The sequence below is a fragment of the Capsicum annuum genome, chromosome 3 (assembly GCF_002878395.1).
Source record: "Capsicum annuum cultivar UCD-10X-F1 chromosome 3, UCD10Xv1.1, whole genome shotgun sequence".
Lineage (NCBI taxonomy): Eukaryota > Viridiplantae > Streptophyta > Magnoliopsida > Solanales > Solanaceae > Capsicum > Capsicum annuum.
Genome location: NC_061113.1, coordinates 217425049 through 217441072, shown reverse-complemented (window position 1 = coordinate 217441072; position 16024 = coordinate 217425049). Strand labels below are relative to the sequence as shown.

Here is a 16024-nt window from a genome sequence, read left to right as displayed (position 1 = left end):
ATAGGTTTCATTTTGTATAGGATTTTAAAGCTGGAAAAATCAAAAAAAAATATTTCATCAATCTTTTTAACAATTTTTTATTTTCTTTTCTTCTTAAAGTTTCAAGAAAAAAAAAGAAAAAAAAAAGAAAGTTTAATCGGCCATATTGTGTCAAAACTTCACGAACTACGCACACTTGATTCTCTTTTTTTGAGGGTGAGATACGTAGGCGCCCTTATTGGATTCAATGATCTTTTCAGAAGAAAAAAAAGAGAAAAAAACTTTGAGAAAGTTTTGAACTCTAATGCATTTGTCATCACTTGTTCAGTTAGTTTAAGGTAGTTGGTTTGTGGTATTCTGCCGGGTCCTCCACATCACACCAAAGTCAAGAAAAGGTTAGTTGTGTCCAACAAGGATATAAAGAGTGACATCATGGAGCAAACAAGGAGTCAGGAAAATGAGAGTTTAAAGAAAGAGATTTTAAAACTAAGGCAACAAATGACGGAAATACAGCAAGCTTGGGTCAGTAGGTTGCCTCCTCCTCCATTTTCCACTATTGACCCTGCAAATACCTTGAATTTTCCATCACAAGTGCAAAGTCAGTTTCCTACTATTGTTGTTGCATCACAGCATGCCTCAAATGCATCCCAATACTTCCACCATTCTTTCTTTAGCTCCTCAATATAAGTCGACCACATTCACAACACCACATATCGTCTGTGCTTTTATTGCTCAACTTTTTACTGAGGCCCCCACTTTTTCTATCGACCCAACGATTGTCCTTTCCCAATCTGCTAAAGATAAAGAGAAAATGACTGGGAAAATAAAGAGTACAGAAAGGGTTCCAAAAAATTCTTTGGGACTTGCGAATTATGAAGATGTTTCATATAAAGACTGGGGCATGTCTTCAAGTGTTAACCTCCTTCTTAATTCTGAGGTATCATAATTTGAGAAACATGATAGGAACGAGGATTCTGTAAAACACTTGGGACGATATTGCCATCAGTTGAGGGGGACTGAAGAAAAGAAGAAGGAAAACGTACCTATCATCATTTTAGGGGCAAAATAGAGCCCGAGAGGTCCAACTCAGCAATATTATCAGTATCAATCCTGAGCTTACATATTGAATCCATATGCTCACCTGCAACAAAGTTCCTCTTTGCAAAATCCAAGATATTCCATTTCAGTTCCTCAGTATCCTTTGAACAATGCACAACAATATACTCATCTGCCTTTTTATCCATAATGGCGTGCACCGGCCCTTCAACATCATCCTCGACCCCCATATATTTACCAAGGAACTTCTAAGTCCAAGTTTTAACCGAGGCTGGAGTTATCAAAGAAGAGGAAGTCAAAGGATAATTTTACACCAATTGAGGAGTCGTATGCCAGTTTATTCTAGAGATTGAGAGAGTTGTACATGATCAATCCTCTCCTTGGGTATACTCCTGACCTGCATTCAAGAAATTTCAATGCTAATGTACGATATGCACATCATTCTGATGTTCAGGATCACAGTATTGAAGATTGTCAGAATTTGAAAAGAGAAATTGAAAAGATGATTAGAGATAAATCAATTATGGTGCAGAACATTGACAGTTAGAAAATCTCTAGTCATGCTGATATGCAAACCAGTGACTAAAATGTCAAGCTCTGCATTGGGAAGTAACTTCTCTCCTTACTTAAAAGGATTGTTGGTAGTTTATTTTATTTTTCTTTCTGTTTTTTAAATTATTTCAGGTTTGTAGTTCAAAATCTATCTTGTTTTGTTTCTCTGGCGTCTTTGTTTAAACATTTTTATTTTTCCTTTTCAATGAGATATGGTGTCCCTTGTCATTTTGTCTTATTTTAAGTTGTTTGTTCGTTTTTTTACATTAATACATTTTATGTCGGTTTTAGTGAAATGACATGCTGTCGAATTTTCAGCTAGATCTTAAAATCCAGTAAAGCATGAACTTTAAATCAGAGGTCCAAAGTTAGAAAAAGAATCTAAGAAAATAGGTAGAGTGCTGAGACATTTGGTGATAAGTTGAAGCCTTCTTTGAAAATTAAGACAATTATTTTGAGAATCATAAGAATAACTTGGTCATCAATTGAAAGTCATGTCTCAATTGGGTTAAATAGTGGACCCGTGATCTCTATACAATAGAAACAAGAGAAATTTATTCAACAAAAGTATGAGTCATTCGATATAAGGAATGTACAACAAAAAGTGGAGTTGTATGCTGGACAAAGTGTAGAAGAAGATATGACGCACATGCTCAATTAAAGTTAGTGTTGTTAAAATGGCACAGATGATCTTCATCTTTCACTTCATATTACATGATGTGAACTTGTATTGTCAAGGATTAATATGACGAAGGCATTTCATTCTGCTGTCCAAACATTATACCATTCTTTGTTTACCCGTTTGAGATTTAGTCCTATTTTTTTACATACCCCTCTTTTGAAATCAAGATAGAGTCAATACAGTTCAAGAAAATTGTCGAGTAAAAAAATAGAGTTAGAAAAGTTTTAAAAAAAAGATAGAAAAATATGTCCAAAAGGAAAGAAAAAAAAAAGTGTCAAGAAAAATAGAGTCAACAAAAAATTCCAAAGAGAAAAGAGTCAATAAAACAAAAAAATCAGAATTACGCAAAACAAGCTGTCGAAACTATATGTGACCTAATTCTCCTCTCTCGGAGGTGAGATACATAGGTTACCCTACTCTGGACTCGGTCCAACCAAATAAACAATTGAGTTACCCAGTCAAAAGAAACTAGGGCGAGAGTTAATCCTCACTGTTTGAGTCGATTTCAAAAGTAATAAGTCCTACCCCACTTCAAGTGTCGTTTAGGCCTCATGTTATTCTTTCTTTCTAACCTTATCCAAAAGTCAAATTACAATCAAAGAAAGACCTTCAAATCAATCTTTGAGAATGTTAAGTCTAAGCAAGCAATGGATATGATAATTCATTTTGAGAACTATTTATCTTCCTCAGTATAAGAAATCAGGAGAGAAATATAAATGAAAGAGTCTTATTGGTTAAAAACATCGCGGCCACCATAAGACAATGGTAAGTTGAGAGAGAGAAAAATAAGAGAGTCTTATTGGTGAAAACCCTCACGAGCACCGTAAAACAACCGTGAGTTGAGATAAATGCAAATAAGAGAGTCTCATTGATGAAAAACCCTCACGGACACCATAAAGCAATGGTGAGCTGAGAAAAAGAAAATGAGAGAGGCTTGTCGGCTAAAACCCTTCAAAGTGTCACTAGCTGAATGAGGTCTATAAATATGATTGGCCCAAGGAAGTAACTCAATTTCAGAGTCATTAACTCAACAACAATTGGGGGAAAGTTTCGATGGAAAGATCAGGCAGCTTAATCCAAAATCCATGTCATAATCATTAGAGTTGATTGTCATTTTTAGATAAATTTTTCTTTTCTCTATTTCAAGGGCGATATTCATTGTCTTTTCTTTCTTCTCTATAGTTTTATTTTTATTTTCTTGAGTCTTTGAGTCAAGTTCATGTCAAAACAAGTGAGAAAAGATTTCAAAACTGAATACCAACTTCTTCAATTATACAAAGCAAGACAAAAATCCAGCACATGAAAGAGACATGATTATGAGCCGAAATAAGGCATGCAGAAAGTTTTATTAACAAACAAGTCTGGGAAATCATGAAAATACCAAGGTTCAAAGGTTTTATCTGAGGAGCATGGCAAAGCAAAGATACTATGTGTGTTTTAGAGTCACTCTTATAATCTGAGTTTGTGCCAATGATGCAGCAAGTCAATGACATATTCTAATAGTTGGAAGCAAGATTAAATGGGATGAGGGCAAGAGCGATTGTCGCGAAATCTAAAGCCACAAATCAGCAACCATATTTTTAAACTCACAAGTTTTCTTGGTATGAAACATGAACATATTTTACATTCAAATCAAGGAACATCAAAGGTCTTAATTTCTCACTTCTACAAATGCAAGAGGCAATGTTGCTGCACAGGTTTGGAGATTAAAATCAAAGTAAAACTCATAATCCAATATCTCTAGGAGACACACTTCCTTGTTTGGGTAATCCAAGTTCATTTATCAGGCGATGCACTTCCTAAATTGAACCCTCACTCCTAGAAGTTGCATTTTCTAGTTGAGTCCTTCTACTTAACCTTTAGGAGACACATTTCCTTGTTAGAGTAGTTCAAGTTTTGGATTGCTAGTTGACATACTTCCTAACTTGAGCCTTTACTCCTAGAAGATGCACTATCTGGTCTAGTCCTTCCATCTAACCCCTAGGAGATGATCCTCGTAATCTAGGTAATTCAGGTTTTATTTATTAGATGATGCACTTCCTAAATTGTACCTTCGCTCTTAGAAGTCACATTTTCTAGTCGAGTTATTCTACTTGACCCTTAAGAGACACACTTCCTTGGTGGGTATTCAAGTTTTGCTTGTTAGGTGGTTCACTTCCTAACTTAAGCCTTTACTCCTCGAAAATGTACTTTCTAGTTGATTAGTTAACCCTTAGGAGACGTATTTCCCTATTTGGATAATTCAAGTGGCATTTGTAAGGAGATGCATTTCTTTGTATGGATAATTCAAGTGGCATTTGTAAGGAAACGCACTTCCTTTTTTGGGTAATTCAAGCAACATTTGTAAGGAGACGCACTTTCTTATTTAGGTAATTCAAGCGATATTTGTAAGGAGTCGTACTTTCTTGTTTGGGTAATTCTAGCGACATCTGTAAGGAGACGCACTTCCTTATTTAGGTAATTCAAATGGGATTTGTAATGATACGCACTTCCTTGTTTGGATAATTCAAGTGGCATTTGTAAGGAGACGCACTTTCTTGTTTGGGAAATTCAAGCGGCATTTGTAAGGAGACGTACTTTCTTATTTGGGAAATTCAAGCGGCATTTATAAGAAGATGCACTTCCTTATTTGGATAATTCAAGTGGCATTTGTAAGGAGATGCACTTCCTTGTTTGGGTAGTTCAAGCGGCATTGGTAAGGAGACGTACTTCCTTCTTTTGGTAATTTAAGCGATATTGGTAAGGAGACACACTTCCTTGATTGGGTAATTTGAATTTTACTTGTTAGGTGATATACTTCCTAACTTAAGTTTTGACTCCTAGAAAATGTACTTTCTAGTCGAGTCATTCCTTTTGACTCCTAGAAGATGTACCCTCTAGTCGATTCATTCCCCTTGATTTCTAGAAGATGTACTTTCTAGTCGAGTCATTTCCCCTTGAATCCTAGAAGATGTAACTTCTAGTCGAGTCATTCTCCTCGACTCCTAAAAAATGTACTTTTTAGTTGAGTCATTCCCCTCGACTTCTAGAAGATGTACTTTCTAGTTGAGTCATTCCCCTCGACTCCTAGAAAATGTACTTTCTATTCGAGTCATTCCCTCAACTCCTAAAGGATGTACTTTCTAGTCGAGTCATTCCTCTCGACTCCTAGAAGATGCACTTTCTAGTCGAGTCATTCCTATGTACCTTCTAGTCTTGACTCCTAGAAGATATATTTTCTAGCCGAGTCATTCCCTTTGACTCCTAGAAAAAGCACTTTCTAGTCGAGTCATTGCACGTAATCCTTAGGAGATACACTTCCTTGTCAGGTTTCATTTGTCAGGTGGGACACTTCCTAACTAAAACTTTTATCTCTAGAAGATGCACTTTCTAGTCAGAATTCCACACTTTAATTCTTAAGAGACGAACTTCCTGGTCTTGGTCATTTAATTTTACTCTCAAGAGATGCATTTCTTGGTCAGAGTCTTGATTCATCATTGCAACATGCAAGTAGTTATGATTGGATTTGACATTCGCAAAAGTTTTCTGATAATAAAATGATGCAGAAATTTAATTCATATTATTGAAAGCATTATTTATGATCCTTTTGAAAATTGAGACTTTATTTTTGAAAAGTGAGATTTCTATCATAATCTTTGTTTGGGATAATTTTCTTTCTAATTTTGATGTGATTTCAGGAGCCCGCCTGAAGAACAGGACGAATAAATAGAAAGTCAAAAAAACAAGGTGAAGAAGTTGAAAGTCAACCAACAAGGTGAAGAAATTGAAAGTCAACGGATTGAAAAAATAGAAAGTTAGGAGCCCGCCTGAAGAACAGGGCGAAGAAGTTGAAAGTCAAGCAACAAGGTGAAGAAATTGAAAGTCAACAGATTGAATAGTAACTCAGGAGCACGCCTGGAGAACAGCGTGAAGAAATTGAAAGTCATGCAATAAGGTGATGAAATTGTAAGTCGAGAGCTCACCTAGAGAACAGAGTAAAGAAAATACAAGTCAGGAGCCCGCTTGAAGAATAAGGTGATGAAATAGCAAGTCAAGAGTCAAGGGAAACTACATAAATAGAATTTTTGTAATTTTATTTATGTTTTTAACTTGTAATTTTTATTTTTTGATGTAATGATAGAGTTGCGGACCGAAACCTCGATGGGACCTCACTCGACTCGCCAACTCGGTTGTCTTTCTTCTTTCTGTTTATTTCTTTTGAACAATGGTCAGATCAAAATTCGGTCTCATTGTCTACTTCTTTGTCTGAAAACACTTTTTGTTTACACCCAAAAAGGGGCATGATGTAGACACGTAATTTTATCCCTCCCCGGAGTTATTTTTTACCATTCTTTACCCCGTCTTACTATGTACCCTCACCCATTTAATATTCTCCACACAAGAATCCAAGTGACAATTTGTAACAAATCCATAACCACCTTATCCTAACAAACCCTCAACAAATTCACCACCCACCCTAACCAATTTCGCCACCTCACACCCCTACTCTTTATCAAGTGTTTTTCTTTTTGTTCCTTAACAAAATACACCATCACTAACAGAATTATATACACACAGAACCTTACAATACACTTAATGATTCATCTCCATAATTCAGAGGACATATATAGAATATACATACGCCATAACATATACAGACGCACACACCTCACCGGAAAATGCACCTCGCTGAAAAAACACACAGCTCACAGCACACACACTGAAAATCGAGAGAGGGATAGAGAAACAATGAGAGAGAGAGTGGTGAGCTGAAAGGGGAAAAGAAAGGAGAATAACAGATTGAAAAACTTATTTTTTTCGGTGACGTTTTGCCGAAAACGGCACCTCTTCTCTGAAGAATGAGTTAAGACATCCAAAATCCATTGACAAATGCTGTTAATCGGCGTCCAAACACCTAAATCCACCAACACCACGAAAATCTGTGACCAGTAGCAAATTTTCACGTCTTCCGTACAAATTTTCGGTAAGTCTGGCCAAAAAAACACCTCGAATGGGCGGTTGCTACTGATTTAGTGGTAATACCGTCGTTATTGATTGGAAAATCTCATAAATTGGTATCGTTCGCTCTTAAACGGGTCAATCAATGTAGTACCGATCATTTTTGATATTCTAGTTCATTGTTAGGGGTTTTCGATCGAGATTCGGGTTCGTAGCTTTTCTTTAAAGCTATTGTTCGGAGTTTTGGTATTTCATTATAATAACACCAAAAGAAATTTCGCTTGAGGTCCATTTCTTATCTCATTGTCAATTAATCCTAATTGTTTGGTATTTTGTGTGATAAATTTATGATTTGTGAATTCTGTTTTTATGTGATTTGGTTATGTTTGGACTATGTTTGGTGGTTGATATTGATTGATTGATTCATTTGAATTTTAAATGGAGTAATGGAAGGATTTGAATGCGTTTAGGATAAATCTGAAATTGGGATGGGAATTGAAAAATCTATAAAGTGATTATTGATTCTGTGATGGTTGTTTAAATTTGAAATAATTGTTCATTGCATCGAACTCGATAGTATCATGTGTTACGCCGTCAAATGGGTAGGCAAACTATAAGAAGTAGGCAAATTTTGGAATTATGATTGTTGAATGCTTGAATAATTTCGTTTTATCGCATTTGGAAAATATGTATTTATTTAGCTGAGGAATGCCCCGAGGCCATTTGTATTCATTTACCGAGGAATGTCTGAAGTATCATGTATGGAAAGGAGGCTCATGATCAAGGCCCGAGGCATCGAATAAAGTATAGCTAGGATAGTTAGAGTAGTTTAGGTTTTAATTTCAGCATTTTTTATTCTCAGTATGTAATAAATTGGATTAGACACTATATTTTTGGACTTGTTTTGTTTTAGTTTGTTTGACTAACTGTTGGGTGTTTTATGTGGTTTATACATTCATAGTGTCGTACTAGCCGATATGTTTCACGAAGCAACCGTGGTAGAACCACGGGATCAAGGGGTGCCTAACACCTTCTCCTCGGTCAACAGAATTCCTTAGCCGAAATCTCTGTTCGCATATCAGTTTTAAAGAGTCAAAAACAGTTTTGAATAAAGATTTCCCAAGGTGACTTGGCACACCTGATTATGCCAAATAACGACTCTGAGTTAATTGTAAAATGAATCCTTTTTGAAACAATTTTGCTTTTGTCACTTAATAATATAAAATCCTTTTCAAACTTTAAACTTAAAATCAATCTTTTTTGGGTAAAAAAAGGGGTGTGACAACTTTCTTTAATTATTTCGATTTCTTTATACCAATTCCTTCAACATATTTATCACTAATACAAAAATTTATACATGAAATTAATTCTTTTATGAAATCATTGAAATATTAAAGAGTAAGATAGTAGTATAAAATTATAATTTTCATCATATCCCCATTTTTAACTAATTTTAACGAAACTTTCAACTCGTCCTAGCCTCTCAAAAAGATCTATCATCCAAAACTTTTTAACTTTTTTATTTCATAATAAGTAACATTATTTTATTTTTAAATTTCTTTTAGTATCTCTATTTATTAAAAATATTGCAGTTTATTTCGCATATTCAACGTATTGGTAATAATATTCACATAAACTATTTAAAAATAACTTAAAATTATATTTATTTACTTAATAATTTAATAAAAATATGTACAAAAGTAAAGAAAACATGTCCATAAATTAATTTTAAAAAATAGTGTAATAGTAAAATACAAATATAATTATTTTACATTTATGATAAAAAAATTTTAAGATTTTTTGGTTTTAATTTTTTTCAATTTTTAAATTTGATTGGTAGATTTTGTCAAATATATGTAAATAAAAAAGGCTCATTTTTAGCAATATAATGGATCAAAAATGCTCAAAAGTATATTTGAGGGACTATTTTGAAAATACCCTCAAACATAAGAGCCACATTTTAGGTAGTTTTTTAATATATGAAAAATGGGGCAAAATTAAATGAGTTTTGTGTGACAAAATAAAGATTAATGATTTTTTGTTAATGAACACAACCCATGAAATTTACTCTTTATATGACTATAAAAAGTGTATTTACTTCCTCCATGGGTGACTTCTTCAGTTGTGGACGAAGAAGAAAACAAGTTGCCCCTTTTGATCTTTTGAAAAAGCCACATGGCACAGGAAGGGCCGGATAATAAGAGTTTATTGTACGCGATTTTTACCTTGTATTTCTATCAGAGACTATTTTCACGACTTGAATCCGTGACCCCATTACAGAGCAGTGACTTCCACACCTAAAACCCATGACCCTTGATCACATGATAACAGTTACTTTGTGGTTGCTTTCATATATTTGATTCAATCTCTCATAAATAAAGAAAGCATTTTAGGTGACAGGCGCTTTTAGTTTATTGCCCTTGATTATGATGAACATTAGCTGGTAGTATTAGTTTATTTCCCTGGATTCTCATGAAACGTGCTTGGAATTAATTTCATATATACTGAATTTATTGCCCCTCCTTGGAACCAGGTTTATACACTTGTACAGATCATCATTACCCGTGTTTACCTACTGCAATTGGATCGATGGTCATGTTATGATACCAGTAATTTCATTAACAACTATGATACTCCCTCCGTCACATTTTACCCGTCTCAAATTTTCTAAATTGGTGTCTCATTTTAATTGTACTTTTTTACTTATTAAGACAAGACAATTTTTTTTTTATATTTTACCCTTTGCATTAATTACTTTTTCTTTAAATTAAAATGTAAACATCATTTAATAGGGATAATATGGTAAACTAGCCATATTATTTATTATTTTTCTTAATAGTAATGTCATTCCAATTTGAGACGAGTAAAATGAGACGGAGGGAGTAATATATAGTACTGGCTAGGTGATTAATTGTTTGATTTGCTGACAATAATTAATTACGTGATTGGATTTATCGCAGATTATTGAGATGCTGAAAATAAATAAGTAGCAAGTGGCAATTGTCACTTTTGTAACGCGATTGATCCCAAGAAAAAATAATATTATTGTAGCTACTACATAACTAAAATAGCATAATTTGGTATATGAGGGATAAATCATGGGAATCTATACACACAAAGTATAGTGTGGCAAGCATGATTTTACACAAAAATTTATATTTATAATCTCCGAAGCAGGAAAGCTATTTCTTGAAAGCTAGAGAAATGAATGATTTACGTTATATACACTAATGATATCGTGGGTGATTCACTAGAAAATCGTTAATGATCTTAAGATAAAGCCTTCTGATAGCAATAATTGGCAAAGTATTATGTTGACTATTAACTGTGAGAAAAAAGGATTAACGTGAACTCACATTTTGAAAGTGCAATTTTTGCAGTTTATGCTATTTTTTGGTCTATTTCTAAAGTTAGGTGTGATTTTCCTGGTGCAGTTTCGGGTTTTTTTTTTTTTTTTTTTTTTTTTTCTATTTCTGATGTTTGTTGTAGTCTCTGGAGTAGCGCTTTCTCAGATTTGACGAGACTTGGTGTTTCTGGTTAAGTAGTTTTCCCACAATCTGCACATGAAATGCGACTGCCTTTGCTCATTATGCCATGAATTAGTATTAGTGGGAGCAGTAGAGGCTTTCATAGAGATATAAACAAATTAAAACAGCTAACCTCATGGAACATGCCATTCATATTAATCAGACAACAAATACAAAAAAGGAAGAAAATAGATTCAAGTTTACACCTGGCCCTCTCTCAATATTATTATTTAAAGTTCATCTGATCATATCCTAACATCTAGAAGCATACTGTTTAATACAAATAACATTTCGGTTAGAATTTTTGTCCTGATTTTCTTACTTTATTTAAATTTTATTTTTTTCTAAAAGTAAAATAAAAGTTACCATAATTACTTTTACTTTTTTTGAAAGAAAAAATATAATTCTTTTTCATATTTGGCTAACCTCTTTCTTGGAGGAAAGGTTTTGGACATGTATAAATAGAAGATCTGTCTTCTCATACAATAATATAGTAGCATCCACAATGTAGTCGTTTAAAGAGACTCGTTTAGGGAGAGATTTTCTCCCAATAATTTTTAATATTTTTTTTATATTAGTTTTCAATATGTAGGTCACTTGACCAAATTACATCAATAATTTGTTTTTTAGTATGTTTTTCTTTGTCGTCTGAATTATCACTACGATAGTTTGCAACTAATAGCTTCCGCATGACTCCCTCTCGATTTCGAACCCAACAAGTGATATCAGAGCTTACGGTTCAATGGTCCAATGGTGTGGTGAGACGAAATTAAACAGGTTTAAAGCGGTTTCAAAATCAAGCTGCAACCAATTGGATGATAATGAAGATTTTTGTCGAATTACATGTGGAGAACAAGTTTCAATCATATTTTCAATATTCCTACTGCTGCATCTTTAAAAATAAAAATAAAATATTACTTTTAAACCAATTTTTAACCATGATATTTTAAACCTTATTCAGTTATGAAGATTATATCAAGAACGAAGTTCATGCACGTGATATGAAGAGAAGATGGATCAAGTGAAGAAAATCAAGCCAAAAAAGGAAGATTTGTTAGGGTTTTTGCCGTGATTTTCTTACTATATTTAAGTTTTACTTTTTCTTAGAAGGAAAATAAAAGTTATTATAATTACTTTTACTTTTCCTGAAAAAAAAAATATAATTTTTTTCCATATTTGGCTAACCTCTTTTTATACGAAAGGTTTTGGGCATCTATAAATAGAAGATCCCTCTTCTCATACAATAACATAGTAGCATCCACAATATAGTTGTTTAAAGAGTGGGAGATTTTCTCCCAATAGTTTTTAATGTTTTTTGATATTAGTTTTCAATATGTTGGTCATTTGACCAAATTATATCAATAATATGTTTTTTCGTATATTTTTTTTTTGTCGTCTGAATTATCACTATGATAGTTTGCAATTAATAAATTCCCCATGATGCTCTCTCGATTTCGACCCAACAATTTCAATAGAAGCAGCACCCTCAAGAAGATACATAATGCAACAGTCTATTTTATCCAAATTAAATCACGAATCAAATGCTATTTTTCAAAGCGTAAAGAGGACAAAATCGTCTTTGTATAATTTAAGCAACCCATGTTTAGAGACGACTGATGGGTGTGATCTTTTGTGATGAAATATGATTTATACGCGGCAAAACCATTTGTATGTTTCTCTCGAATTCAATTATGTCATCCTCCTTCAAACTAACCCATGCTTCTATTCCATCACCTTCCTTTGTGTCCACCAGAATAATTACTTCAAGAAGTCTACAAGCACTGCTCACCCAGAATGGCTTTCCCCAACCAAAGTCTACTTCATACCACGGGAATTTGCACCAACTACTGCTGAGATAAATGTCCTTCTCATCTTTTTGACCAAATGCGTTTACAAGTTCTCTGCTTTGATCAGCAACCATAGAGGCAATATCATCGATGTTCGCCTTACCAATACTTATCAATGTCTCCCTTAATGTGCTTCCTACTAAATTAGCAAAGTCATGTAACTCCTGTCTATTATTTGCCTCAAGAGTAGGAATACTAATTAGGGTACAATTTCCAAGAGCATGTTGTAAAGACGGTAACTTTGATTTTGCCCTCACATTAATAGGAATTATTAAGCAAGAGTCCCTTGAATGTCCACGTTTGGCTGAGGAAATTCCCACAAGAACATTCCATATTAATGACAGAACGATCATCACTCGATTAGGTTTCGTGAATGGAGCACTTGAATTGATTCTGTGTTTGAGATTTGCTATTGCCTGAGCATCAAACACAAACCTCCTCGTGACAATCTTAGGGCCGACTATGTCGGAAGAAGGCAGTGAAGAAAAATCATGATGTGCGAGTGGCACTACTCTTGAGTGAAAGAGGGACGGCAAATGACCATAACTACAATCTTTTGTAGCTGTCCCTGTTCGGCTAACGCGTGCCCATTCTGTCATAAATGTTCCTAGAGTAAAACCATCTGTTATGATATGTGAAATCTGTATACCGATGACTAGGCCACCACAATTGAATATATTCACTTGGACAGCAAGTAGTGGAGGCAGATGTGTACTTTCTGGAGGGAAAGAATTACACCATGGAATAAGATGATCCAGAAGCTCAATCTTGGGTCCTAATTGATGGAGGAATTGAGCAAGATTCGCATTGACTCGGGTTTCAACATACTCAGCACCTTCGTCATTACAGTGAATTGTGAGGTCGTTTCTACTAAATCTTCCTGCTAGAGGGTAAAAATTGACTAAGGTGTCAGCCAATGATTTCTTCAGCTTATCACATCTTTCTGCTGTATTGTTCTGTTCATTACTCGGCAAATAGTGAAACAGAATTGGTGCATAGTTACTAGCATCTGGCTGATCGAACATTGAAAGGTTAAGGCTACGAAGATGATTCAGAGTCGGAGTGGAGGGCTTTAACATTTCACTTGTCTGGATTTGAATCTCCAACTTGGCCATTAGGACAAACAAACAACAGAAAAACAGAAAAGGGAGAATATAATTTTCTAGAAATGAAAAGGAGCAAACAAGTTTCTCAAAGTTCCTTTATCTTTTTATTGACTTCAAGCTGGTAATTATAACATATTTCCTTAGATATTACATTTATAGATTGATAGATAGGATCTGGCAAGTTTCGTTGGCTGGCTATAGCTGGCATTAGTTTATTTCCCATGAAAAACATGCACAGGTAGGCGCATTAGTTTATTGACATAAATAAATTTCACAAAGGTGCTTTATTTGCAACCAATAGTCTTGAACAGATAGGACATTATATTATATTGTTTGTTTACCTACTGCAGTTGGATCAATGCAGGCAGGTCATCATGTTATGATACCAATAATTTCATTAACAACGGTAACAATATCACAAATTTGAATTGCTTAATTAATTATTGATACGCTGACAATAAACAAGTAGCAAGTGGTTATGGGTCTGTCACTTTTGTAATGTGACATGCGTTTGGGTCGGTCGCTTCTATTCAGGTAGCCTGTGGAACAAATAAATATTCTACAATGGCATGTGGGCTTAGAACACTATGTAAGAAAATGATAATTAATCTTGTATAAGCTATTTAGCTCATTTAACAAGATCTTGTGTTAAGTTCATAAATATCCCTAAAATGGGTTGATCTTCATATTTTATCTCTTAAAAAGAGTAATAAAAATGGTCATAAGGAGTCACCTTGATTTTCTGGCCCTACTTAATAATTTTTTATCCATAAGGCAGGCGTTCTAACTTTTGCCCATAAGGCAGACGCTGATGATATTTCAAGACAATAAACTTGTATAACTGACCAAAAATTCTACCCTATATGCAAAAGTTAGGACTTAGATATATTTTTCATAAGGCAGACGTTCTAACTTTTGTCCGGCAGACGTTCAGGACATTCTAAGACAGTGAACTTGCTTAATCAGGGGCGAAGCTAAAGTATATGATGAAGGTTCGACCGAACTTAGTAGCTTTTACGCAAAATCTGAATTTGAATTGAAAAGTTTAGTATATATTTATATAAATTAAACATAGTGAACCCACATATCAAGAATGACTGATGGCTTGGTGGTCAGGTGGAAGGTGGCAAAGTTTGCCTTGTCCAAGACTGTGGGTTCGAACTAGGGTTGTTAAGTGGGCCGGGCTGGGTCAGCCCGAAATTGGCCCATCAAGTTTAACAGGTTTGCGGGTTGGATCCGAGCCTGGTTAAACGGGCTGGTTCGATTCCGGGCCCAACTGTAAATTTTTTAAAAACAACCCAGGACCGGCCCACTTAATCTAACTCGGTCCAACTCACCTAAACCCAGTCTAAAATCGGTCAAAACCAAAAAAAAAAAATTAAATATTTTTCTCCAATATACACTATATATACCCACCTATATACATTTTAAATATGTTAAACAATATATATACACTATATATATAGTATATACTATATTAGAATTTAAAAAACATATACACAATTACACATGCAATCGTGTATACGACTATACGTTAGTTAAATATATATAATACTCTAAATAAAACATATGGTGCAAGATATATACTACAATATAATGATATATATATTAATTTATAAAATATATACACATGTATACGTTAAAAATATACTACTTTATAGTCTATAGAGAATATATACACATATATACGTACCATTCAATATATATGTACTACTTTAAATAAAACATATATTACAATATATATATATATATATATATATATATATATATATATATATATATATATACTACAATATAATGATATATATATATATATATTAATTTATAAAACATATACACATGTATACGTTAAATATATACTACTTTATAGTTTATAGAAGATATATACACATATATACGTACCATTCAATATATATGTACTACTTTAAATAAAACATATACTACAATATATACACACACAAAATATGTAATTATATACTAATTTATAAAACATATACACGTGTATACGTTAAATATATACTACTTTATAGTCTATAAAAGATATATACACATATACGTACCATTCAATACATATGTACTACTTTAAATAAAACATATACTACAATATATATACTACAATATATACACACACTAAATATATAGTTATATACTAATTTATAAAACATATACACATGTATACGTTAAATATATACTACTTTAGAGTCTATAGAAGATATATACACATATATACGTACCATTCAATATATATGTACTATTTTAAATAAAACATATACTACAATATATAAACTATAACATATACACACACTAAATATATAGTTATATACTAATTTATAAAAC

The 16024-nt window shown here is 33.4% G+C and overlaps 1 protein-coding gene across 1 annotated transcript; it reads right to left on the bottom strand.

Annotated features, from left to right (window-relative positions):
* Positions 1-12186: 12186 nt before the first annotated feature.
* LOC107866161 (acetyl-CoA-benzylalcohol acetyltransferase) lies at positions 12187-13832 on the bottom strand. Its single transcript, XM_016712334.2, has one exon. It carries the CDS (start codon positions 13694-13696, stop codon positions 12338-12340), a length of 1359 nt encoding a protein of 452 aa, XP_016567820.2. The 5' UTR covers positions 13697-13832; the 3' UTR covers positions 12187-12337.
* Positions 13833-16024: the final 2192 nt, after the last annotated feature.

Excerpts from the sequence above, each read along its gene's own strand:
- LOC107866161 (XM_016712334.2), bottom strand. The coding sequence starts at position 13,696 with ATGGCCAAGTTGGAGATTCAAATCCAGACAAGTGAAATGTTAAAGCCC.